This window comes from Paroedura picta, chromosome 10 (assembly GCF_049243985.1).
Source record: "Paroedura picta isolate Pp20150507F chromosome 10, Ppicta_v3.0, whole genome shotgun sequence".
NCBI classification, from domain to species: Eukaryota; Metazoa; Chordata; class Lepidosauria; order Squamata; family Gekkonidae; genus Paroedura; species Paroedura picta.
In genome coordinates, this window is record NC_135378.1 from 84142356 (window position 1) to 84166902 (window position 24547).

General features: G+C 48.6%; 1 protein-coding gene across 1 annotated transcript; it reads left to right on the top strand.

The window, feature by feature from the left end:
- Positions 1–14061: 14061 nt before the first annotated feature.
- On the top strand, positions 14062–24333 carry LOC143820007 (uncharacterized). The gene is made up of 7 exons (XM_077302362.1): positions 14062–14216; positions 15298–15414; positions 17380–17484; positions 20032–20118; positions 21628–21791; positions 23029–23132; positions 24119–24333. Exons 1-7 carry the CDS (start codon positions 14192–14194, stop codon positions 24282–24284), a joined length of 768 nt encoding a protein of 255 aa, XP_077158477.1. The 5' UTR covers positions 14062–14191; the 3' UTR covers positions 24285–24333.
- The last annotated feature ends 214 nt before the right edge of the window (positions 24334–24547 follow it).

Sequence of the window (24547 nt, forward strand, 5' to 3'; positions counted from 1 at the left end):
GAACACTCCAAGAAAGCAAAATACAAACAGATTTAAAAAAAAAAAGAAGAAAGAGGCATTCCCTTTTTTTAAAGGGATATTTTCTTAACCACTTTGCAAGTCCTGAAGGTTCAAATGCACCCCCCCCCCCAGAACTTTCTTCGGCTCCTTCTGTCAGAATTTGTCTCCAATGTTCACATTCCATCCTGGCTTTTTTCTCTCATGTGGTATTTTAAGTATTTGTGCAGCCCAAGGACAGCTGACCTCACTCAACGCCACTGATCCGGCTCAAGCTTCTTCTGCCAAAGACCGATGGGGCTGTTTCCCACCAGGCAATATGGAGTCTGTCTTACTATTAACCCCTGCAGGTTCAGATCAGTTTGACATTTGCACTTTCTTTGCAGGCCAAAGCTGAATTTTCCCAGTTGAGGTCGAACTCATAAAATCCTAGAATCCTAGAATCATAGGTTTGGAAGGGGCCATACAGGCCATCTAGTCCAACCCCCTGCTCAACGCAGGATCAGCCCTAAGCATCCTAAAGCATCCAAGAAAAGTGTGTATCCAACCTTTGCTTGAAGACTTTCAGTGAGGGGGAGCTCACCACCTCCTTAGGCAGCCTATTCCACTGCTGAACTACTCTGACTGTGAACATTTTTTTCCTGATATCTAGCCTATATTGTTGTAGTTTAAACCCATTACTGCTGGGGTGCATAGTTTTGACCTGCTCAGATATCCGATGTTCTTTATATCAAAACAGAAATACTCATCCATGTCAGGGAGGAAGGTTCTAGATTGGCCCTCTCCCCGAATTGCTGGATTTCTGCATGCAGGGAATTGTTTTCCTTTCCTTTCCCCCCTTTTTTTTTGTATGGGGCAACAAAAGGTTGGATACACACTTTTCTTGGATGCTTTAGGATGCTTAGGGCTGATCCTGCGTTGAGCAGGGGGTTGGACTAGACGGCCTGTATGGCCCCTTCCAACTCTAGGATTCTATGATTCTATAAACAGATAGAGGCTGAATGTAGATTCGGATGTGTTACCATGCTGGTCTAAAGCAGCAGGGCAAAATTTGAGGCCAGGGGCACCTTTAAGACCAACCATTTTTGTTCAATTCATGTGGGTTGAGAGACCAGGACCATTCCCGACGCATGCCTGCATTCATATCATTCTCCTGCTATTGTCATTCGGCTTCTGAAATCACACCACTCTCCAAGATATAAGGAGAGCTGGACTCATTTTCTACCTTTATTTGAAGAACGGAGCAGTGACTCATGAAAGCTCCTTCCTGGCCACCAATTTTGTGAGTCTTTAAGGTGCTCTTTTCTCTAAGTTAACCCCCAGATGACAGAGATCAGGAAACAGAGGCTTCATTGAGTGGACTTTATGGCTTTGTACCCCACTAAGCCTTCTGTCCTTCCTAGACTCCATCCCAAATCTCTTCCCAACCTGGATCTGGCAACCCTAGACCCCTCCCTTCCCCCAATCCCCTACTGGTTTTGAGTTTGAGGTCAGGGCCTGTGGATCTCATTTCAGGTTCAGCATCTCGCTGCCGCAGGAGCTCTAAAAATAATAAACGCCGCGAGGAATTGGTGCCAAAAATAGGGAGAAACCCTGATTTTAATTTGAAATTTGTCACATGCTAAACCCTCCACAAGAAGAGGGTCCATTAATATTCAGTGAAGGGAATTTCAGTCCTGTCTGGTGGAGTTCGGAATTAAGATTCAGCCCCAGCTCTCTTCATCTCCTTCCCCCCCTCTTGTGATACACGGCGACTTTCTCCCATGCCAGCCAAGACGTTGGCAGAGGGCTCTTAACTCTGCCCCTGCCCAGCAACCAAGAGGCCCACAAAGTTCTTCCCTTCTACGCCTCAACTACTCATTTCCTAGGTCTTTCTCTGTGCAGAAAGGTGGGCAGCTGAGGGTCATTGCCAGGGGAGGGGCTGTGGCTCAAGAGAAGAGCAGTTGCTTGGCATGCAAAAGGTGCCCGGTTCTGTTCCCGGCACCCCCAGATGAAAGGATCGCATACTATGCAGAAAGGTTGAAGAGTCTGGGATTTTGCAGTTTTGAAAAGAGATGACACAACAGAGGTTTATATAATTATGCAGGGGGCAGAGAGGGTGGACAGAGAGAACTTCCCCCCCTCTCTCAAAATACTATAACTCAAGGGCATCCAGTGAAGATGATGGGCAGTAGGTTCGGGATGGATAAAAGGATATCCTTCTTTACCCAAAGAGGGATTAAAATGTGGAATTTTCTTATCCTGGACGAGCTCTGGATCCTTCTCCTGGGTGCTTGAGGCTGATCCTGCACTGAGCAGGGGGTGGGACTAGATGGCCTGCATGGCCCCTTCCCACTCTAGGATTCTAGGAGTCTAGTTCAGCAGTGGGAGGGGCTGCCTAAGGTGATGGGGAGCTCCCCCTCACTGGCTGTCTTCAAGCAGCGGCTGGACAGATCCTTCTCCTGGATGCTGGAGGCTGATCCTGCACAGAGCAGGGGGTGGGACTAGATGGCCTGCATGGCCCCTTCCCACTCTAGGATTCTAGGAGTCTAGTTCAGCAGTGGGAGGGGCTGCCTCAGGAGGTGGGGAGCTCCCCCTCACTGGCCGTCTTCAAGCAGCGGCTGGACAGATCCTTCTCCTGGATGCTTCAGGCTGATCCTGCACTGAGCAGGGGGTGGGACTAGATGGCCTGCATGGCCCCTTCCCACTCTAGGATTCTAGGAGTCTAGTTCAGCAGTGGGAGGGGCTGCCTCAGGAGGTGGGGAGCTCCCCCTCACTGGCCGTCTTCAAGCAGTGGCTGGACAGATCCTTCTCCTGGATGCTTCAGGCTGATCCTGCACAGAGCAGGGGGTGGGACTAGATGGCCTGCATGGCCCCTTCCCACTCTAGGATTCTAGGAGTCTAGTTCAGCAGTGGGAGGGGCTGCCTCAGGAGGTGGGGAGCTCCCCCTCACTGGCCGTCTTCAAGCAGTGGCTGGACAGATCCTTTTCCTGGATGCTTCAGGCTGATCCTGCACTGAGCAGGGGGTGGGACTAGATGGCCTGCATGGCCCCTTCCCACTCTAGGATTCTAGGAGTCTAGTTCAGCAGTGGGAGGGGCTGCCTCAGGAGGTGGGGAGCTCCCCCTCACTGGCCGTCTTCAAGCAGCGGCTGGGCAGATCCCTCTCCTGGATGCTTGAGGCTGATCCTGCACTGAGCAGGGGGTGGGACTGGATGGCCTGCATGGCCCCTTCCCACTCTAGGATTCTAGGAGTCTAGTTCAGCAGTGGAATGGGCTGCCTAAGGAGGTGGGGAGGTCCCCCTCACTGGCCGTCTTCAAGCAGTGACTGGACAGATCCTTCTCCTGGATGCTTGAGGCTGATCCTGCACTGAGCAGGGGGTGGGACTAGATGGCCTCCATGGCCCCTTCCCACTCTAGGATTCTAGGAGTCTAGTTCAGCAGTGGGAGGGGCTGCCTCAGGAGGTGGGGAGCTCCCCCTCACTGGCCGTCTTCAAGCAGCGGCTGGACAGATCCTTCTCCTGGGTGCTTGAGGCTGATCCTGCCCTGAGCAGGGGGTGGGAGTAGGTGGCCTGCATGGCCCCTTCCCACTCTAGGATTCTAAGAGTCTAGTTCAGCAGTGGGAGGGGCTGCCTCAGGAGGTGGGGAGCTCCCCCTCACTGGCCGTCTTCAAGCAGCGGCTGGACAGATCCTTCTCCTGGATGCTTGAGGCTGATCCTGCATAGAGCAGGGGGTGGGACTAGATGGCCTGCATGGCCCCTTCCCACTCTAGGATTCTAAGAGTCTAGTTCAGCAGTGGGAGGGGCTGCCTCAGGAGGTGGGGAGCTCCCCCTCACTGGCCGTCTTCAAGCAGCGGCTGGACAGATCCTTCTCCTGGATGCTTGAGGCTGATCCTGCATAGAGCAGGGGGTGGGACTAGATGGCCTGCATGCCCCCTTCCCACTCTAGGATTCTAAGAGTCTAGTTCAGCAGTGGAAGGGGCTGCCTAAGGAGGTGGGGAGCTCCCCCTCACTGGCCGTCTTCAAGCAGCGGCTGGACAGATCCTTCTCCTGGATGCTTGAGGCTGATCCTGCATAGAGCAGGGGGTTGGACTAGATGGCCTGCATGGCCCCTTCCCACTCTAGGATTCTAAGAGTCTAGTTCAGCAGTGGAAGGGGCTGCCTAAGGAGGTGGGGAGCTCCCCCTCACTGGCCGTCTTCAAGCAGCGGCTGGACAGATCCTTCTCCTGGATGCTGGAGGCTGATCCTGCCCTGAGCAGGGGGTGGGACTAGGTGGCCTGCATGGCCCCTTCCCACTCTAGGATTCTAAGAGTCTAGTTCAGCAGTGGGAGGGGCTGCCTCAGGAGGTGGGGAGCTCCCCCTCACTGGCCGTCTTCAAGCAGCGGCTGGACAGATCCTTCTCCTGGATGCTTAGGGCTGATCCTGCATAGAGCAGGGGGTGGGACTAGATGGCCTGCATGGCCCCTTCCCACTCTAGGATTCTAAGAGTCTAGTTCAGCAGTGGAAGGGGCTGCCTAAGGAGGTGGGGAGCTCCCCCTCACTGGCCGTCTTCAAGCAGCGGCTGGACAGATCCTTCTCCTGGATGCTTAGGGCTGATCCTGCACTGGGCAGGGGGTGGGACTAGGTGGCCTGCATGGCCCCTTCCCACTCTAGGATTCTATGAGTCTAGTTCAGCAGGGGAAGGGGCTGCCTAAGGAGGTGGGGAGCTCCCCCTCACTGGCCGTCTTCAAGCAGCGGCTGGACAGATCCTTCTCCTGGATGCCTGAGGCTGATCCTGCACTGAGCAGGGGGTGGGACTAGATGGCCTCCATGGCCCCTTCCCACTCTAGGATTCTAGGAGTCTAGTTCAGCCGTGGGATGGGCTGCCTCAGGAGGTGGGGAGCTCCCCCTCACTGGCCGTCTTCAAGCAGCGGCTGGACAGATTGTGTTCCTGGATGCTTGAGATTCATCCTGCATTGAGCAGGGGGTTGGACTAGATGGCCTTCAAACACACACACACAGTATACCCCTCACAGCCATGGGACACAGGGCCATAAGAAGAGCCCCCTGCGGGATCTGACCAGCAATGCTGTCTCAGCTTCCTTCTTAGCTCTGCACTTTGGGAGTGAAATGCATCCTGCTTGCTCTCTAGGGATGCCAGCCTCCAGGTGGAGCCTGGAGGTCCTCTGGAATCACAGCTGATCTCCAGCATTATTGAGATCCATCTCCCTGGAGAACGTGGATGCTTTGGAGGGGGCACTTGGTGGCATTGGACCGCACAGAGCTCCCTGTCTTTTCCAGGCTCCACCCCCAAATCTGCAGGGGTTTCCCAGCCAGGATCTGGCAACACTACCCCCCCACCCATCAATCCCCGCCAGTGGTCACGAGGTGGGGAGTCTGGCACCCCATCTGCAATCCCATTGTTGACTAGCAGTTTCAACAGAAGAGCTGTGTCCCATGAAGATTTAGAAGGTTGCCGTATGATTCTTTTCCCCCCCTTTTAATTTTTTTTGGGCCGGCGGCACAAACAGTACCCAGAAACATCATCTTGGGACACGGCTGGCCTTGTCCCGGCTTCCTTTCCTAGCAGCTCCCATCGCTTTCGGCTCCTTTGGTTGTTAGTTCACAGAACTCCGAGGGGACGTAAATATTTGCCTAAGTGTAACCCAGAAAATTTGACTGCAGGGATCGGCGCTCTTTGCCAGATGCTCCCCATGCTGTGATATTGTGGGGCTGTTGTTGTGACTCTGTTGATGTTCCCTTGCTGTACGGCAGAGTTTTTTCAACATGATCCCTTGGACTTCCTCTCCGTTTTCATTTTTTGTATAGCTTGCTTGCTGAAACAGCCTAGGAGGTAGGGAAGAAGAAGAAGAAGAAGAAGAAGAAGAAGAAGAAGAAGAAGTAGTAGAAGAAGAAGAAGAAGAAGAAGAAGAAGAAGAAGAAGAAGAAGAAGAAGAAGAAAAATGGGTTTTATATTTAATTATTTCAATTTTTATACTGTCCTCCTGGTAGCCTGGCTCAGGGTGGTGTATACCCTGCTTTTCACTACCCAAAGGAATCTCAAAGCGACTTACAAACCCCTTTCCTTTCCTCTCCCCACAACAGACACCCTGTGATTTGGGTGAGACTGAATGAGCTCAGACAGAACTGCTCTGAGAGAACAGCTCTCACAGGATTGTGACTAGCCCAGAGTCACCCAGCTGGCTGTATGTGGAGAAGGAGCAGAGGATCTTATTAGAAGCTGTTGCTCTTAACCACCACACCAAGGTGGCACTACACCAAGTTGCCAGCCTCCAGGTAGTGGCTGGAGATCTAGGATTACACAACTGGAAATCTCTGGGATTGCTACAGAGATCAATTCCCCTGGAGAAAATGGCTGCTTCAGAAGGGGAACTATGGCATTATACACCCATTGAAATCCCTCCCTAAACCCTGCCCTCCCCAGGTCTTTCCCAACCCTATTAGCAGACCTTGTCTTTCTTCTTGGTTCCAGTGATCTCTCAGGATTACAAATAGGCTTGCCAGGGTCTGAATTTGAAGCTAGGTTTCACCCTGATCTGCTTGAACAAAAGTTGGCCAAGGCTGGGGGCGGGCGGGGGTACTGCTGCCTCCTGCCCATTTTATCGATGAGCATAAATACATTTGTTTATGGCGTGACTCGGGAAAGAAAGGAAAGGAAGGAGCTGCCGCTGGCAAAAGATAAAGAACAAATCGAAAGGCAGGAGCCTGGACGGATGAGAACGCCTCTGATTCTCAGCATCCTGCTGGAAATCGGCAGCTGTTTGTAGTAAACAGATTTGGGTTTTTTTGTTTTTTGTTTTTTAATGATCATTGTTGAGCGTCCTCAGTCGGACGGAATGAACGACCGTAGCTGCATGGACACAATCGTCCCCACAGCTGTGCTCTGTGTGTGACCTCCTTTGTATTTCAAGGCACAAACTTCCTGTGATGGTCTGGCACTGAGAAATATATTTTTTAAAAACAGGACTGGGTGATTTGCAGGGTTTTTCTCCCCTACTTCGCGTCCGTCAGAAACAGAAACAAAGTGAGGGCTCTCATGCCAGCCTCCAGGTGGGAGCTGGGGATGCCCTGGAATTACAGCTCATCTCCAGACTTCCAGAGATCCATACGCCTGGAGAAAATGGGTGCTTTGGAGGGGGACTCCATGGAATTAGACCAGTTTCCACCCCCAAATCCCCAGGAATCTTACTAGCCGCCAACTGGCTAGTAATCCCTGGCCCCAAAGAAATATGTCGGACCTCAACAAGGATCATAGCCTTCTCTGTACTGCCCCCTCCCCAGTGGAACAAGCTTCCTGAAGAGATCAGGGCCCTGGTCAAACTCCCAGAATTCCACAGTGCCTGCAAAAGGGAGCTCCTCCACCAGGCATTCGACTGAGGTTAACCCAACCTAAAAACATCTGACATAAAATGCATCTACTCTCCATAATCTGAAGGATTCTGTCCTCCCTAGGGGCTGTTCTATTCATAGAAGGGGCCATACAGGCCATCTAGTCCAACCCCCTGCTCAACGCAGGATCAGCCCTAAGCAACCTAAATCATTCAAATGTTCAATGAATTAATTATAGTAAGCTGTTAAAGTTATATTTATTCATTGCCATAACTGTGATGTTATGTTGTGACTGTTATTTAATATTTAATAATTATATAATTAATTTCATTAATAATTAATTTAAGATTCATGTTATGTTCTAGGTCAGGGGTAGTCAAACTGCGGCCCTCCAGATGTCCATGGACTACAATTTCCAGGAGCCCTTGCCAGCGAATGCTGGCAGGGGCTTCTGGGAATTGTAGTCCATGGACATCTGGAGGGCCGCAGTTTGACTACCCCTGTTCTAGGTTTTCTAAAACATTCCATGTAAATCGTCCTGGGCTGTATGGGAAGGGCGGTATAAAAATCTTAATTAATTAATTGATTTTCCAGCCTCGATCTGGCAATCCACTGCCCATTCCCTGTGGTTGGCCAGAGGGCATCTAGCAGGCCTACTCCGAAAGCCACAGTGGTCAAGGGATGAAGACTTTGGCCTATGCTACTGCACTGCTGCTGGGGTTGCCAGCTCCAGTTAGGGAATTCCTGGAGATTTAGAGTGTGGATCCCGATGAAAGTGGGGTTTGGGGAGGGGACGGCTCTCCCCAACCTCCATTTTGAAAATCCCTGTGGCACAAGACCATCGAGGGGCCTTCGTGGTACCATACAGTACCCCGGCACCGTGGGTGGGAAACCCTGCACTAAGCATAGCATTTCACCAGGGCCCATTCTGCACACATTGGATAATGCACTTTCAAAGTGCCTTTGCAGCGGGATTTTCCTGTGCGGAATAGGGCCCATTCTGCACATGCTAGATAACGTGCTTTCAATGCACTTTTGAAGTAGATTTTCCTGTTCTGCACAGAAAAATCCAGTTGCAAAAGCATCCTGTGTGTGCGGAATGAGCCCGGGATAACCTACTTCTAAAATGCATTAAAAGTACATTATCCAACGTGTGCGGATTAGGCCCAGGTCAGGGCTATAAAAGTTCTGAAAAGGCCTAGAGTCCCCAACTGGAGGTTGGCAAACCTATATATTCCCTTGAGCTCCTTGGAGAAAGGGTATGGTGAAAATGTCTCAAGCTAGGTTCATAAACGTGGATGGTAAAGAAGACAATCGGACGACGGTACTTTCTCGAGCTTTCGGTAAACATGTTTTGTCCTCACGTCCGAGTTTCTCAGAACGTTCACATTAAGAATTTTTTTTTTGCAAAAAAAAAAAAATCCCTTTCTCTCAATCACAACAGATCTATCTCCCCCCGCTTAAAATTTAAGCCTCTCCCATTGATTTCGGCATTCTTTTTGACGGCTTACGCCAATTGATCCGCTGATTGCAGCCTTCCGCCCCCCTCTTGAATCGATGCCTCCCTTAACCACGTTTATTATCTTGATTCTCGGCGTTCCAAAAAAGCTATCTGTTTCAAACAATGGCACAAAGACAAAACAAGAGTGCAGTAAGTGCTTTTAGACATATTTTAGCAAATGGTCCGTGCATTTCACAATTGATGAGTTTTCCTGCCAGGATGGGGGCCGGGGACAGGGGCGTGTGTGGAATCAATGTGATTCTCAAGCAAGAAGTTCATTACCAATTCTAGGATTTTTAGAAATAAAATGGGATTTATGACGGCTGGTACGCAGAATGCTTGCTTCTTAAATTAGCCGGCTGCTAGACTTTGCGGATTTGGCCAAGGCACCCGACGTCATGCTGAAACCAGTAAAAGGGCTGGAGGTACCGGTCAAAAATGCAATAAAAGTTTCTTTCACTTACCTAAGTTTCAAGAATTCTAAAACAGCTATTCTTGGAAGTGTAACTCTCAGGGTGTTGTTGGGGGGGGGAGGTCACCCTTGGATTGTGGGTTTCTGTGGGAGGCTCACATTTGACAAAATTCCTGCTAGACCCTGTCTGTAATGTGCAGCTCGATCCTATTGGGGGGCCTGGTGGTGGTGGAATTGACTGCCAAATCACAGCTGTCATGGCCGGGTTTATGTCGTGCTCTTATAGGCTGGCTTGCCCAAACTTCCAGAATCCTCCAGTGCTCTTGCTGGAATATTTTTCCTCTGCCCCCACCCCCCTATTTTCCCAGGCTCAATAAATCCCTTCCTTCCTTCCTTCCTTCCTTCCTTCCTTCCTTCCTTCCTTCCTTCCTTCCCTTCCTTCCTTCCATCCTTCCTTCCTTCCTTCCTTTTCCTTCCTTCCTTCCTTCCTTCACAAAATCTCTCTCAAATATTCTAAGAACAGGATACTGGTTCTTCATTCTTATTTATTCCCATACATTAGCCTGAGCCTCCGGGGAGGGCGGTATATAATAATAATAATAATAATAATAATAATAATAATAATAATAATAATAATAATAATAATAATAATAATAATAATAATAATTTATAGTCTGTCTTTGCTGCCCATTATATCCTGAGGTTCGTAGCAAGAAAATTACGCCTATGTTTGAGAGCTGCCACTCATGTCAACAGCAAAGTTTTCACCACAGCCTGCAAAAACCCTTTTGTCGATATGGAATTTGGGGCTAATATAAAAATCATGTTGTTTTAAATTTAAAATAAATTGTACAGTTTTTTTACTGTACAGTTGTACAGTTTTTTTTTAAAATACTAAACAGTGTTTTTAATCGCTATATTTTAAACACTATGATTTAAATTTTTGGCTGCTGGATTATTATGACTTGCTCGTCTCGACCTTTCTGACTTTGACTCGAGGCAGATCACAGAGGGTGAGTCAAAATAACTGACAGGGTAGGACATTCAATAAACAGACCCTAGGATTAGGGTGGCAAAACCCAGCAGGAGTGTAAAAAACAGAAGCCCCTCCCTAGGCGGCCGCTTCCCCTGCTCAGCTACTCTTGCTGTCAATATCTTTTCCTAATATACTTTCTCACCCATAATTTCAGCCCATTTTTGCAAGCCCCTTCCTCTGCTGCCAACAGGAACATCTCCCCCCCCCCCCCCCCCGCTCCAAAGGGACCACCTTTGAAATCCTCCAGAGAGCCAATGTGGTATAAAGAGCAGCGGTTTGATTCCCCCATCCTCCTTCACATGCAGCCAGATGGGTGACCTTGGGCCAGTCACAGTTCTCCCAGAGCTCTGTCATCCTCCCCTACCTCACAGGGTGTCTGTTGTTGGGAGAGGGAGGGTAGGCGATTGTCAGATGTTTTGAGACTCCTCTGGGTAGAAAAAGTGAGGTTCAAAACCCCAGCTCTCCTCCTCTTCTTGTTCCTCCACCTCCACCTCTTCCTTTTACCATCATGTCACCCCTCAACCTCCTCTTCGCCATACTGACCATCCCCAAGTCCCTCACCCTTTCCTCGTAGGTCTCGGTCTCCAGGCCCCTGATCACCCTCATTGCTCTCTTCTCCACCCCCTTCACTGACCACCGACTAACACTGGGGATCAGTTCAAAGTGCTTGTTATGATCCTTAACCCTACAAAGTTCTTTACAGCTCAGGTGTCTCCAATCAACAAGACTGCCCATCTTGGTTAAGAACAGGGGCCTCTAATCTGGAGAGGCGGGTTTGATTCCCCACTCCTGCTCCACGTGCTGCCAGCTGGGTTGCTTCAGACTAGTCCCAGTCCTGTTAGAACTGTTCTCACAGAGCCAGCCTGTCAGAGTGCCCTCAGCCCCACCTGCCTCACAAGGTTTCTGTGGTGTAGAGAGGAAGGGAAGGTGATTGTGAGCTGCTTTGAGACTCCTTTTGGCAGTGGAAAGCGGGGTATAAATCTTCTTCTTCTTCAAACCTTCTGAAGGTAAGAGCAGCAGGTGCCCCTACCTTATCATGGCTCCTGTGTATCAGAATGGCCTGCCCGATGAGGCCAAGAAGGTCCCACACTTGGACTGTTCTGCCAAAATGTGTCAAAATGACTTGTCCAGGCAGGCATTTTGGTAATAGATTTACAGGGTCACAGTCTCGACCTCAATGGAAACCTGCAGCGGACCATCGGGTCTATAACGTCTTGGTTCTCCTTTTGCGTGTTTTGTAGATATCATACTGGCCTTTTCTCTCTCTTGCTTTGCAGGGTTTGCTAATCCTGATATGTTCCACGAGTCTTCATGGGAAAAGCTGGCTGCAAATGAATCCATAGGTGGATGCAGCACAGGTGGCAGGCTGGTGAGCTAAGTACCTGAGATCAGTTTTGGTTTAAAAAATATTGAAATGTGTGAGAGGGAGACAGCCCTTGCCAGCTGGAGAGAAGGTGGTGAGCTGGGTTTGATTCCCCCTCCTCCTCCATGTGCAGCCAGCTGGGTGACCTTGGGCTCGCCACAGCAGTGATCATGCTGTTCTCACAGAGCAGTCCTGACAGAAGCTCTCTCAGCCTCACCACCCTCACAGGGTGTCTGTTGTGGGGAGGAGAAAGGGAAGGGGATTGCAAGCCACTTTGAGACTCCTTCGAGCAGTGAAAAGCCGGGAATAAAAACATTCTTCTAATAGAGTCTCAGTGTCTGTTGATATAATCCTTACGTGTTTTGAGCAGTCAGGATCTGTGGCCCTCACAGATCACTGGATCTTGCCAACGTCCATCATGGAAACAGGGTCAAAGTGGTCCCCGAGGAGACCAGACAGAGTCTTGGTCTTTTCTTTTGGCGTCCGGCTCTTACAACAGACCTCCAGATCAGAGCACGTTCTCGATCTTTTATCAGCAGAAACAAAAACTTGGCAAAAGTCTCCCAGCTCATTGTCTGTCCTTGAGACCACAGAGCCTCATTCAACAACCTGTCTAAAGCATCAATGCCTGGCTAATATTTTGTCCGTTCCATTTACATGGCTTGCAAAACATCCGCAGGTTGACTGAATTAATCTATTTTATTTTTTCGAAAATTTTGGCTTTTAAGCAACGATAATGGAGCGCTTGGCTCCAGAAACCCTGAATTTAGCTGTCTGTTTCAAACAAAACAGGGGGGAAGGATGCTATCTCTTGAAGACCGAGTGGCATTCTCAGAAACACAGCAGGACACCAAATAAACTCAATTGAAGCTAACAAGAACCGAGGTTATGAAGTCATTTTATTGGCTTCTTCAAGCAATGTGGAGTCTTTGCGACTGAGCTAACTCTGGAATTCAGAAATATCGAGCTAAGTCGTTATCGGCAACATTGCAATGCCAGGTTGTCACAGATCGGTGACTCCCTCCTGGGAAAAAGTTATTGCTGTTATCAATTTTGCATTAGGGTGTTCATTGATTCTGGAGGACGCTGATACCCTTGCGAACTACCAGCTTGCCTCTTGGAGGCTAACCAATGGCCAGTGAAAATGGATTCTCCGTGGCCTCACGGCAGCTAAACGATTTACATTTTTTTGGGAAAGGCAAAAGCCCACCTTCCGTATATTTATGGATTTGGGGACCTTAGGACTTCCTATTTGAAATGCTGAATTATATATTTGCAATTGACACCACTATTTGCATGCATTAGAATTGCATGTGGACTTATTTGGGGATATTTGGAAACCCTAATTCCTCTTCTCAAGGGTTCACGTGTACCAGGAACTTACTAACTGCAGATGTGACTTGCGGTTAGAGTTGCCAGCTCTGGGCTGAGAAATACCTGGAGAATATTGGGAGTGGAGCCAAGAGTGGGTGGGATTTTGGGATGGGGAGGACTTCAGTGGAGTATGGCAGGGGTAGTCAACCTGTGGTCCTCCAGATGCCCATGGACTACAATTCCCATGAGCCCCTGCCAGCAAACGCTGGCAGGGGCTCATGGGAATTGTAGTCCATGGACATCTGGAGGACCACATGTTGACTACCCCTGGAGTATGGAGTCCACCCTCCAAAGCAGCCCTTTTCTCCAGGGGGAACTGATCTCTTTATTTATTTATTTTTATTAATTTCTATTACGGCATTTTTATTATATTCTCTCTTTAGTCTACAAGTTCTGTGAAAAACTCCCGGCGTTCATGAAATTCTTCAGGTGGTCTTCTGTCCCTCTTGAGGCAATTCCTCTTGAGTCTAGCTGCAGTTGTGGCAGAAAAGAATTCCCTAGGAAAATACGGACAAATCCTCAGGAAAAATCCAAGTACCGTACATTTCAGTTCTAATGGAAACTGGAGTTTAAGTGATCTTTGCGATTTCCCGTGAATTTTTATAGAAACATTTAAACTTTCCAATAAGAGCACTGCATATGAAAAAAAAATCCGTTTTCATTCCTGCAATCTACAAGCAGCATCCCCCCCAGGCAATAACACTGTGAAGTTTCCCTAACCAGACAACACCACAAGGACCTTGAAACCACGGAACCTGTAGCACATGCCGCATGTGCTACTAGGATAAACTGCTTCTGACTCTGAACCTAGTCTCCTTTGCAGGGTTGTTGTAGCAGCCACAAAACAGCGGAGCGGAGAAGGACGTAAGCCCCTGCAGGTCACGGTGAAGTAGAAAGGTGGGGTATACCTGAGATTAGGAGATAAATAAGTTGAGGAAAGAACAGCAGGCTAGGATGCTCAACCCCTGTGCCTGGCAGAGGATGCTGGAGGGGCGGCCCCCTTTGTGCCATCATAGTCCACACCTTCCCACTGCCTGATAGGCTCAGCAGGCAGCCAATCAGCAGGCCTCTGGAGGGCAAGGAGCTGTGGAGGGTGGGCTCTGTGGGCAGGACCAAGGAGGAGGGCCAAGCAGGCAGAGCCAAGGGGAGCCAGGGATGGAGGCTGCAGCTGGGTTCTCACGAAACAGATGCTCAGAAGACAAGCATGGAACAGACTGAAAAGAAAGACGGTAAGGGAGCCTTCGAATCCCGGTCGGTCACCGGATCTGGTCCTCTGTGCTCCGGCCGGTTGAGAAGGTTCCAAAGATTTCCTGTGAAACTGACCTTTCTGGGCTTCTGGCAGAGTCTTTTTCTGCTGCTCCTCTAGAGTAGGGGTCCCTAAGCCTTTTGAGCCTGCTAGCTCCTTTGGAAGTCTGGTGGGGTGGGGTGACCACCAAGGAAGACTCTGCAGAGAAGGCAACGGAGGACCAACCTCTGCTTCTCCCTGACCTCAAAAGCCCCTTGCTGGAGTTGCCGTAAGTCCGTAAGTCCTGGATGGGAGACCACCAAAGAAGGCTCTGCCAACCACCTCTGCTTCTTACTGGCCTCCAAAGCCCCCTGCTGGGTGGATGTAAGCCAGCTGTGACTAGACAGTATGTCAGATGTTCTGACCTGGATGGCCCATCAGGCTAACTTGATGTCATCGGATCTTGGAGACTGAGCAGTACTCAGAGAGGAGACCCCAAGGAAGGCTCCACAGAGGACACCAATGGCAAACTTCCTCTGCTTCTCACTTATCTCCAAAGCCCCTTGGCTTGGGTCACTCAGAGTTGGTGGCGACCTGACGGTGCTTGCTTCCGTCACAGAATCATAGAATCAAAGAGTTGGCAGGGACCTCCTAGGTCATCTAGTCCAACCCCCTGCACTATGCAGGACACTCACAACCCTCTCGCTCATCCAGTGTCACCTGCCACCCCCTTGAGCCTTCACAGAATCAGCCTCTCCGTCAGATGGCTCTCCAGCCTCTGCTTAAACATTTCCTCCCGAGGAAGCCTGTTCCATTGAGAAACTGCCCTTACTGTCAGGAACGTCATCTGGAGGTTTAGATGGAATTTAGAATCATAGAGGTGGGAGGGACCTCCTGGGTCATCTAGTCCAACCCCCTGCACTATGCGGGACACTCACAACTCTATCGCTCAGCCACTGTAACTCACTACCCCCTTGAACCTTCAAACCATCAGTTGGGAGGCATTGCTTCTGAAAGAAAGCTGACATGGAGCATGCTGGGAAAGAGAGGTAAGGTCCCCTCACCTTTCCCCTTTGTCTTTCAAGTCGCGGACGTCAAGAAAAAATCAAATGTGAAAGTCTCTCTCTACAGCATTGCCTACGGGATCTTTGGTTGCATCGCGTTTGTGAGTCTTGTTGTCATCGGCGTCATGACTGGCCTCTGTAAGTCCCGCGTAGCCACTATGTGGCCGTCTTCCACGTCCCTTCCTGTTCTTCATAGGGTTGGCTTTGGTTGCAATGAGGAAGGGATAATGGAATTTATGTTGCACATAGCTGGAACCAAACATAGAATGTCAAGAAAGCCCATGTGCATTGTGGGTAAGAGTTCTGGAAGACCAAGCTTCATATCCCCAAGTAATAGCTGGCTAGATGCTGGAACTGAGCTGCAGAGGTTTTATCAAACCCACAAGTGGACGGAGACAGGGGAGTTTCCAGAACGTGACCTTGTTCCAAAACTGTAGGTCAAGAATCCAGAGATAAGTTAAAACACAGGTGTGGTTGGAGATTGAGGTGAGAGAGTGTCAGCATCTAATTACATGAACTTCTACACAGTATCTCTCAAGCCGCTGTATAGCAACCAGCCACCTGTGTGGCCTTAATCCTGTGACAAGTTGGCATCACTTTCAGCCATGAGCTGCCGTAGAGCCATGAGCCGAGCGCTTTTCCTTTTAATCTGGAGTTCTGCTCTCAGACTATGTCTACATTTCTCTACTGGTGCAGGTGAACCCAGAGAGCTGGGTTCTTTATCAGTTAGTTCACTGACCCAACAGCCAGCTGACTGGCAGACGGAAGATGGGGTCCGGCACTGGGGGACCCCCATCTTCACCAAGGGTCTAGCAACTGTCTTCTTTTACTTCTTTTACTTCTCTCAGTAGTCACTTCCTGGCATTCCTTTAGTAATCCCTCCTTCCTGATCTGTTTTTAATTAGTGTTTCTCTCTACCATCCATCTGTCTATCCGTCTATCCATCTATCCGTCTGTCTATCCGTCTGTCTATCCGTCTGTCTGTCTGTCATTTGTCATCTTTGTCTATCGTGTTTGTGCATATTTTAATTCTGTCATTTGACTTGCTTTATGATGTGTTTTTATACTGCTGTTTTAGATTGTTAGCTGCTTTCGCAGCCCTGATTGGGCTGAAAGGCAGGATAGGAATATTCTTAATGAATAAAATAAATTAATAAAGGCTTATTGGGCATAGGATTGCCAGACCTTGACATTCCCTGGTTTTCCAACTGTTCTCCAACTACAAAGATCGGCTCCACTGGAGAACTGATCCATGCCATTATGGCAGACTCTGCCTTCGGCTTTTTATCCCCGTGAACCCAAATTTTAAAAAACTGATCTACACCAAGATTCAATATCAATTTTGGTATTTAGTGCCTTAAATTTTCCCTCTGTGACATCTGTGATTCATCCGTGGTGACACTATCTTTTCCCCACGATATCCAGTAGTGGATATAATAGTTTCATTTGAGAAAAACACAACAAAAGCTCCAGTATTTCAAGTGAAGATGTTCTGAGTTTTGCCAGATTAACTTCCTCCAATGCTGACGTATCAAAGCAGTCTGTCACTGATTGGTCAGGGCATCAATTCAAAGACTGCAGGAAAACCACCCTCATTTCTAAAGAGACTGTGCTCCAAGCCCACACTTCTATGTGCCGAGATTGGCCTTTTGGATTGTCTTTCTGCCTTTGTTCTCCCCTCCTCAGCCTCGTGCTCCATTCTCCCTCTCCCCACTTGCTTTGGCTGTAGAGGAGACAAAAGGCAGGAACTAAATCCCTCCCCAGCCTTGTGCTCTTTCAGTGCTGGCTGGAGCTTTGTGACCACTACACCCCTCCCCCCTCTAAGCTTCCCCATTCAAATGGGAAGGAGACAGCAGCCACAGAATTAAGTGTAGAGGACGATGTCTATTTCAATTTGGGAGGAAACAAAGGCAGAAGACCTGGGTTCAGATTGATCTGAATTCAGCAAGATCAACAATGGGAAAAAATGTATGTGCAGAACCAACCTATATTGTGTTGAGATTCCTCCCTTCTGAACCCCCACCCTCCCTCAGCTCCACCCACCAAATCTCCAGGTATTTCCCAACCTGGGGCTGGCAACCCTGATTAGGTAATTCTCTTTAGATCTGAAGGTGAAGCTTACCAAGACTCCTCATGATGCAGCCATGAAAGAACTGAGATATGCTTTGTCAGTTACCTACAAGCGTCCAGAGTTCCAACGCATGAGAGGTAAGCGGATGGTCAAGAAGATTTGGAAGGAAATCCCTGTTTTAGAGGAAGGAAAGAATAAGAAAGCCACAGTAGTTAACATGGATAAGTCTATGATTAGGTCTTCTCCTGTTTGCAAGCTTAAGGAAGCTTTATTGGGAGAGGTCTTTTGTTAAACCCTCTATTGTCTTATCCATTAGATAAACCTGCCCATCAAAAATGAATACCCTGACCTGGAAAGTCCAAATGAGCCAGATCTCAGAAGCTAGGTAGTGGTCAACCATGATTAGTACTTGGATGGGAGTCAACAAGGAAGGCCACAGTTGTGACGCAGAGGCAGGCAATGGCAAAAACCACCTCCATTCAGCCCTCACTATGACTTGGTGGCCCTTTACACATACATACATGTCCAAGCTGCAATTCATCAAGGGCTTTTATCACACTTTGATTTTAATTGCTTGCATGTTGTTGTTTTCTTCTCTGCATGTATTTGACACCTTCTAATGGTCACTTCAAGTTTCATTCCAGTTCCATTCCTGAGGTTGGAGATACAACATTGTAATATCGAAGTGACCACTAGAGGGAGCAAAACATCTGAGGAAAGGGTGGGGGAACCCTAATACAATATGGGCAAACACACAACAAAAATAAGAATACTGAATTACTTCCTAGCTCTTCTTTCCCAGCTCCTGGTAAATTCCCCTGATTTCTGAAAGCCCTAAAATGGGGGTGGGGGGTGGAGAGTTCCAAAATAGGGGAATCCTCCAGGCCCCAACTGTAGATTGAGACTGAGAACCAGGCTACTGTTGATGGAACAAGAATCTTCTATATGCCATACAACGTGTGGAGTCAAAGCTAAAACGTGGACTATTTAATTGCACGTTACACCATCATTTTGGGAACACAGAGAGAGAGAGAGAGAGAGATTATTACTGGTGACCAATATGGATCTTGTCGGGTTTGTAAACTTATGCTGACAACAAATCATTATTACTATGAGGAAGCAAATGTTACAATGTATATTACAGCCCAATCTTTCTCAACATTTTACTGTTGAGAAATCCCTGAAACATTCTTCAGGCTTCAAGAAACCCCAGAAGCAGCATGATCATGCAGAATATGGTTGGGATTGGGAAGCAGAGCTGTGGAGATGCCCACCCTGGGCCCTTCCCCTTCCCACCTCCTCCAGGCCCATAATTGGCCATTGGGGGGGTCAACATGACCATATATGGTAATATCACCCCATAAATGCTTAACAAATTTTAAAAAAATATATATTAAAATTAATGAACTCCCACCCATCCAGGAAACCCTCCCAGGACCATCAAGAAACCCCAGGGTTTCATGAAACCCTGGTTGAGAAAGCATGTTATGGACTTTATTAACCAAGAATGTCATTTATTGTATTTCATGTAAATGTGAACATCTCTTCGAGGCCACTTAAAATTAGGATAATAACACATCCGTCACAAATCTATGACCTTCATTAGATTAGGTAGTTCTACTGAGAGCCAGTTTGGTGTAGTGGTTAGGAGTGCGGACTTCTAATCTGGCGAGCCGGGTTCGATTCTGCACTCCCCCACATGCAACCAGCTGGGTGACCTTGGGCTCGCCACTGCACTGATAAAGCTGTTCTGACCGAGCAGTAATATCAGAGCTCTCTCAGCCTCACCCACCCCACAGGGTGTCTGTTGTGGGGAGAGGAAAGGGAAGGAGACTGTAAGCCGCTTTGAGCCTCCTTCGGGTAGGGAAAAGTGGCATATAAGAACCAACTCTTCTTCTTCTTCTTCTATTGTTGCTGACACGGTTGCTATTGTTAATCGATACCATGATTGAATTTATGTTACATCTGCCAGTGGTTTCACGTTCTTTGTAAACCGCCCTGAGCTGCAAGGGAAGGTGGTATATAAAGGTAAGAAATAAAGAAATAGATTTACTAGTCGTGTAATATGGTCGTCAGTTTTTACCTCTATAGTTATGCCACGGAAGAAATTATATTGAAAACGTGTCATTAATCAGTCCACGTTTTGGCTTTGACTCCACACATTGTATGGAATGTAGAAGAAACCTTTTTCCGTCAACAGCTGCGTGGCTGTCAGCCTCTTCCGACTTTCTGGAGGCTGGTGAGAGAAAAACATTTTCTGTTTTAATCCCTGGCAACCTGAATGTCAAACCTCTCTGGAATCACCAGGAACTCCCTGGTTAAACCAGAATTTTCAGTCGCTCTGATGGTTTGGCTGCAGTTTCTGTCAGTTCCTAAAGGTGTGTGATGTCACGTCCGGGTTATCCTGGAAGTGACATCATGCCGTGTCTTCCACTGGGGAGAATATTAAATGGAACAGAAGAAGGGAAGGGAAGGGAAGGGAAGGGAAGGGAAGGGAAGGGAAGGGAAGGGAAGGGAAGGGAAGGGAAGGGAAGGGAAGGGAAGGGAAGGGAAGGGAAGGGCTGGAACAAGGCTGACGGGGTGGGAGAAAGCCAGGCTCCAGGAGGGAGCATACCTGGCGATAGAGAAGCTTTGGGACGGCTCATTGGTGGAAGCTCACTGTCTAATTCTCGGGTCACTTTTAGCCCAGCGCGTGGCAGATGAAATAGAAAAACTGCCCAAGGAAATACACCAGGCCCTTAAAGACTTCCAGAAGTGGAAAGAAGACTACAGTAAGTAGCTCTGTTGATTTCAATTGGGTTTAGATTTAAGAAAAAGTTTACTGAAATCATAAAGGAAGAGCTGGCTTTTTTGTACCCCACGTTTTACTACCCAAAGGAGTTTCCAAGCAGCTTACAATCGCCTACGCTTCCTCTCCCCACAACAGACACCCTGAGAAGTAGGTCAGGCTGTGAGAGAGCTGTGAGAGAACTGGCACTGGCCCAAGGTCACCCAGCAGGCCTCTTGTGTCTCAGAGCAGCTTATAGTCATCTTCCCTTTCTCTCCCCTGTGAGGTAAGTGGGGATGAGAGAGCTCTGATAGGACTGCTCTGTAAGAACAGCTCTATCAGGGTTGTAATCCAAGGTCACCCAGCTGGCTGCATGTGGAAGAGCAAGGAATCAAACCCGGCTGACCAGATTAGAAACCATGGCTCTTAACCACTACACCATGCTGGCTATGTCAATGCTTCAAAGTCCTTGGTGTCATGGCCTTTAATGTGGAGAACTGGGTTTCATTCCCCACTTTTCCACACGCAGTCCGTTAGGTGACCTTGGGCTAGTCACAGTTCTCTCAAAGCTTTCTCAGTCCTATCTACCTCACAGGGTGTCTGTAGTAGGGAGAGGAAGAACAAGCAATCATACCCCCTTTGAGACACATGAGAACCACTGGGTGGCCTTCGGCCCTCAGCCCCAAGTACCTCGCAGGGTGTCTGTTGTGAGGAGAGCTTTGAGGCTCCTTCGGGTAGAGAAAAACAGGATACCCAAAAGCCAGCTCTCTCTTCTGTTTGGAGCCCATTTCTCCAGGGGAGCTGAAACTTGTGGTTCACAGTTCTGTTGTGATTCCAGGAGATTGCCAGGCCCCACTGAGTGGTTGACAAGTCAACCGCCAACCCATCTCAGCCCTCCCCAGTCTGCCTTCTTCCTGGGATTCCCAACTTCCAGGAGGCACCCGGTGAACTCCAGTTGACCAAAATCAGTCCCCCTGGAGAAAATAGCTGTTTTGGAAGATGGACCGTGGTGGTATCGTACCCCACTGAGGTCCCCCTCCATGCCAAACCCTGCCCTCCCCAGGCAATGCATCCCAAATCTCCAGGTATTTCCAGAGCTGGCAACCATAACCCAGAGCTGGCAACCATACTCTTACTGATGGTAGCAGTGAGACGTCATCATTGGGATGAATCCTAGAATCATAGAGTTGGAAGGTACCTCTTGGGTCATGTAGTCCAACCCCCTGCACTATGCAGGACACCCACAACAGGACAGTGCTTATGATGGGAAAAGGATGAAGGAAGGTGGGTTCCCTTTCCCTCAATGACCATGGAGACCCTCATAGTCAAGGGAAACTCTTAAGGAAAGAATCGTAGGATCTTAGAGTTGGCAGGGGCCATACAGGCCATCTAGTCCAACCCCCTCCTCAATACTAGATCAGCCCGAAGCATCCAGGAGATGGTGAAACAACCAATACACCAAGTAGGAGATCTTCTACCCAATGTTCTTCTGTCTGGACTTCTCCCCTCTTAGAAGCCCTCTTCAAGAAAACCAAGAGAAGCTCTTCTGCCTCCTGGGTGCTCTATGGGAAGAGCCTCTACTACTTTTCCAAAGGAGAAAAAACCTGGCCTGACGCTGAGAACTTCTGTGCTTCCAGGGATGCTCACCTGGCTTCTGTCCTCAACAATGAAGAGCAGGTGTGTGGAATCTTGTCCTTCTTTTGTTCCTGGCTTTAAAGTCCCTATGCTCTCATCGGCCAGCACTTTTGTTGGTTCTTACCCCACTCAGTATCAATACTGTTAATAAAAACAACCCAACTCAGTATGTGGACAGCATGGCCAAGGGCCCAGAGTTATATTGCACTCACGACCTTGTTCTAATACTTACCTAATTCGCTTCTACCCCACTTTTCTCCTCGTCGGGGACCCAAAACAACTTCCATCCTTCTCCATTTGATCCTGACAACAACTTGGTGAGGTAGGTTAGGCTGAGAGAGTGGGACTGACCAAAGGACACCCAGTGAGCGTCCAAGGCACCAACTGGGATTTGAATTTCTGGGATCCTACTGGGAGATGCTTGCCCTGCTAGTGGAGCTCCTGATGGCACCTGGGGTTTTGGCTACTGTGTGACACAAAGTGTAGGACTGTATAGGCCACTGACCTGACCCAACAGGGCTTCATTTATGTTCATAGGACCCTGCTGGTGGACCTCCTGGGTGACACCTTGGGTTTTGGACACTCTGACACAGAGTGTAGGCGTGGATGGGTCATTGAACTGATCAAACATTACTTCTCTTTTGTTCTTATGTCTTCTTGGTGTTTTTTTTTGGGGGGGGGGAGCAGCGGTATGAGGACTTCTGGAGCTCTGGTCCCATGGTGGATCTCCTGGTGACACCTGGGTCACTGTGTGATGAGTGTAGGACTGGATGGGCCATTGCCCTGAGCCAGCTTGGGGGCCTTGTTAGGCATGGTGATCTCTATTCTGGAGAACCAGGTTGGATTCCCCACTCCTTCTCATGCAGGCATCGGGGTGACCTTGGGCCAGTCACAGTTCTCAGAACTCTCTCAGCCTCATCCACCTCATAGGGTGTCTGTTAGGGTGAGAGGAAGGGAAGGTGATTGGAAACCTCATCAAGACTCCTTTGGGTAGTAAAAGTGGGTACCAAAAAAAAAAAAAAGCGCTCTTCTTCTACTTCTTTTTCTTCTTCTACTTCTCCTCGTCATGATTTCTCTTAACTTTTTACATTATATTCACTATGCCACACTGGCTCTCCTACTTAAAACAGCCTTGCAGGAGGCCAGCAATGATAATTTCCCTCTTGAGGTTGGGGGGAACCAAGTTGAATAAGAAGCTTGCCTAAGATAGCATCTCCCTGCATGATCCTGCTCAGGTAGTTGGCTTTGACCTTCTGCATGGCTCTGTCTCCTCTTCTAGGACTTCATCACGTCTCAGCTCAAGCAAGCTTCCTGGATCGGCCTGGCAGATGAAAACAAGAAGGGCGTGTGGGCATGGACAGATGGCTCCCGATTCCAAAAACAGTGAGTTGAGACAGATAGCCATCAAGTTGCAGAGCGTCTGAATATTCATGCTTGCAGGATGTTCTGAGACACAATGGGCAGAAGGAAGAGCCCTCCACCTTTGGGATATATTGACCGTGCTGGTCCTGAGAGAATTTGCCCTGTAGAATTTGCTTTGTTGATGCCCTCCATAAAATGTTCATCTTACCAGACTTTCCTCTTCCTTGGGAAATGGGGAACATTCCAACCATGGCACACTTGGCCCAACCCACTAGAAATGGTGACCCTACGTAGGAAATGCCCTGCTGCAGGACATGATGGTGCTTACAACCCACTAGAAATGGTGGACCTCCTGCTGGCACCTGGATTTGGGCCACTGTGTGACAGTGTTGGACTGGATGGGCCATTGGCCTGAGCCAACATGGCTTCTCCTATGTTCTTCTGCCTGGAACAGTGATGCTCTATATTCTTGGTTCTTGGGGCAACAACAGTGGGAGGGCTTCTGAAGCTCTGTCCCTGCTGGTGGACCTCCTGAGAGCACCTGGATTTTGGCCACTGTGTGACACAGAGAGTTGGACTGGGTGGGCCATTGGCCTGATCCAACATAGCTTCTCTTACATTCTTAAAAGGAACTGGAATTAGTTTCTTTCATTTCTATGCTAGATTTTAAAAAAAGCTTTAGGAAGTGAGGAGAGGAAAGGGAAGGTGACTGTAAGCTGCTTTGAGACTCCTTCGAGTAGAGAAAAGCAGCATCTAAGAAGAACTTCTTCTTCTTCTTCTTCTTCTTCTTCTTCTTCTTCTTCTTCTTCTTCTTCTTCTTCTTCTTCTTCTTCTTCTTTATTTCTTAAAAATGAATGCACACAAAAACCCAATTGCCCCACCTACAGTCTGGAGGTTGTATCCAGCATCTTCGGGGCTCTCCATGTGTCCTTCCTACCATGATTTGCTGTATATGTAGACCTAGCATCTCTCTGGATCTTCTGGGTAATTGAAGCTCTTCTTCCTAGGTTTTGGTCTGCTGGCAAGCCCAACAAAACACAGCATGTCAGCCAATCAGAGTCAAGCTGTACCTTCATAACGCCTTCATCGACCGACCGTAACTGGAATGATGATGACTGCCACAAACTCCACGGATGGGTTTGCAAGAACTACCTAGGTCCTGGCCAACCATAAAGACAGCTACGCCAGTGACCATGAGCAACAGTAAAAGCCAAATGAACACGTTTTGGTTCTCTTCCATTTTAGCATCCAAACCCATTGGAGATTCAACTCGGTCAAAGAATGAACTGGGATGCTCTGCCTGAACAAGACGGTGGAAAGTGCCACCAAGTTGTAGCTGACATGGTGACTCCACAGGGTTTTCAAGGCAAGAGATGGATAGAGGTGGTTTGCCATTGCCTGCCTCCTCATAGCAACCCTGGAATTCCTTGGTGGTC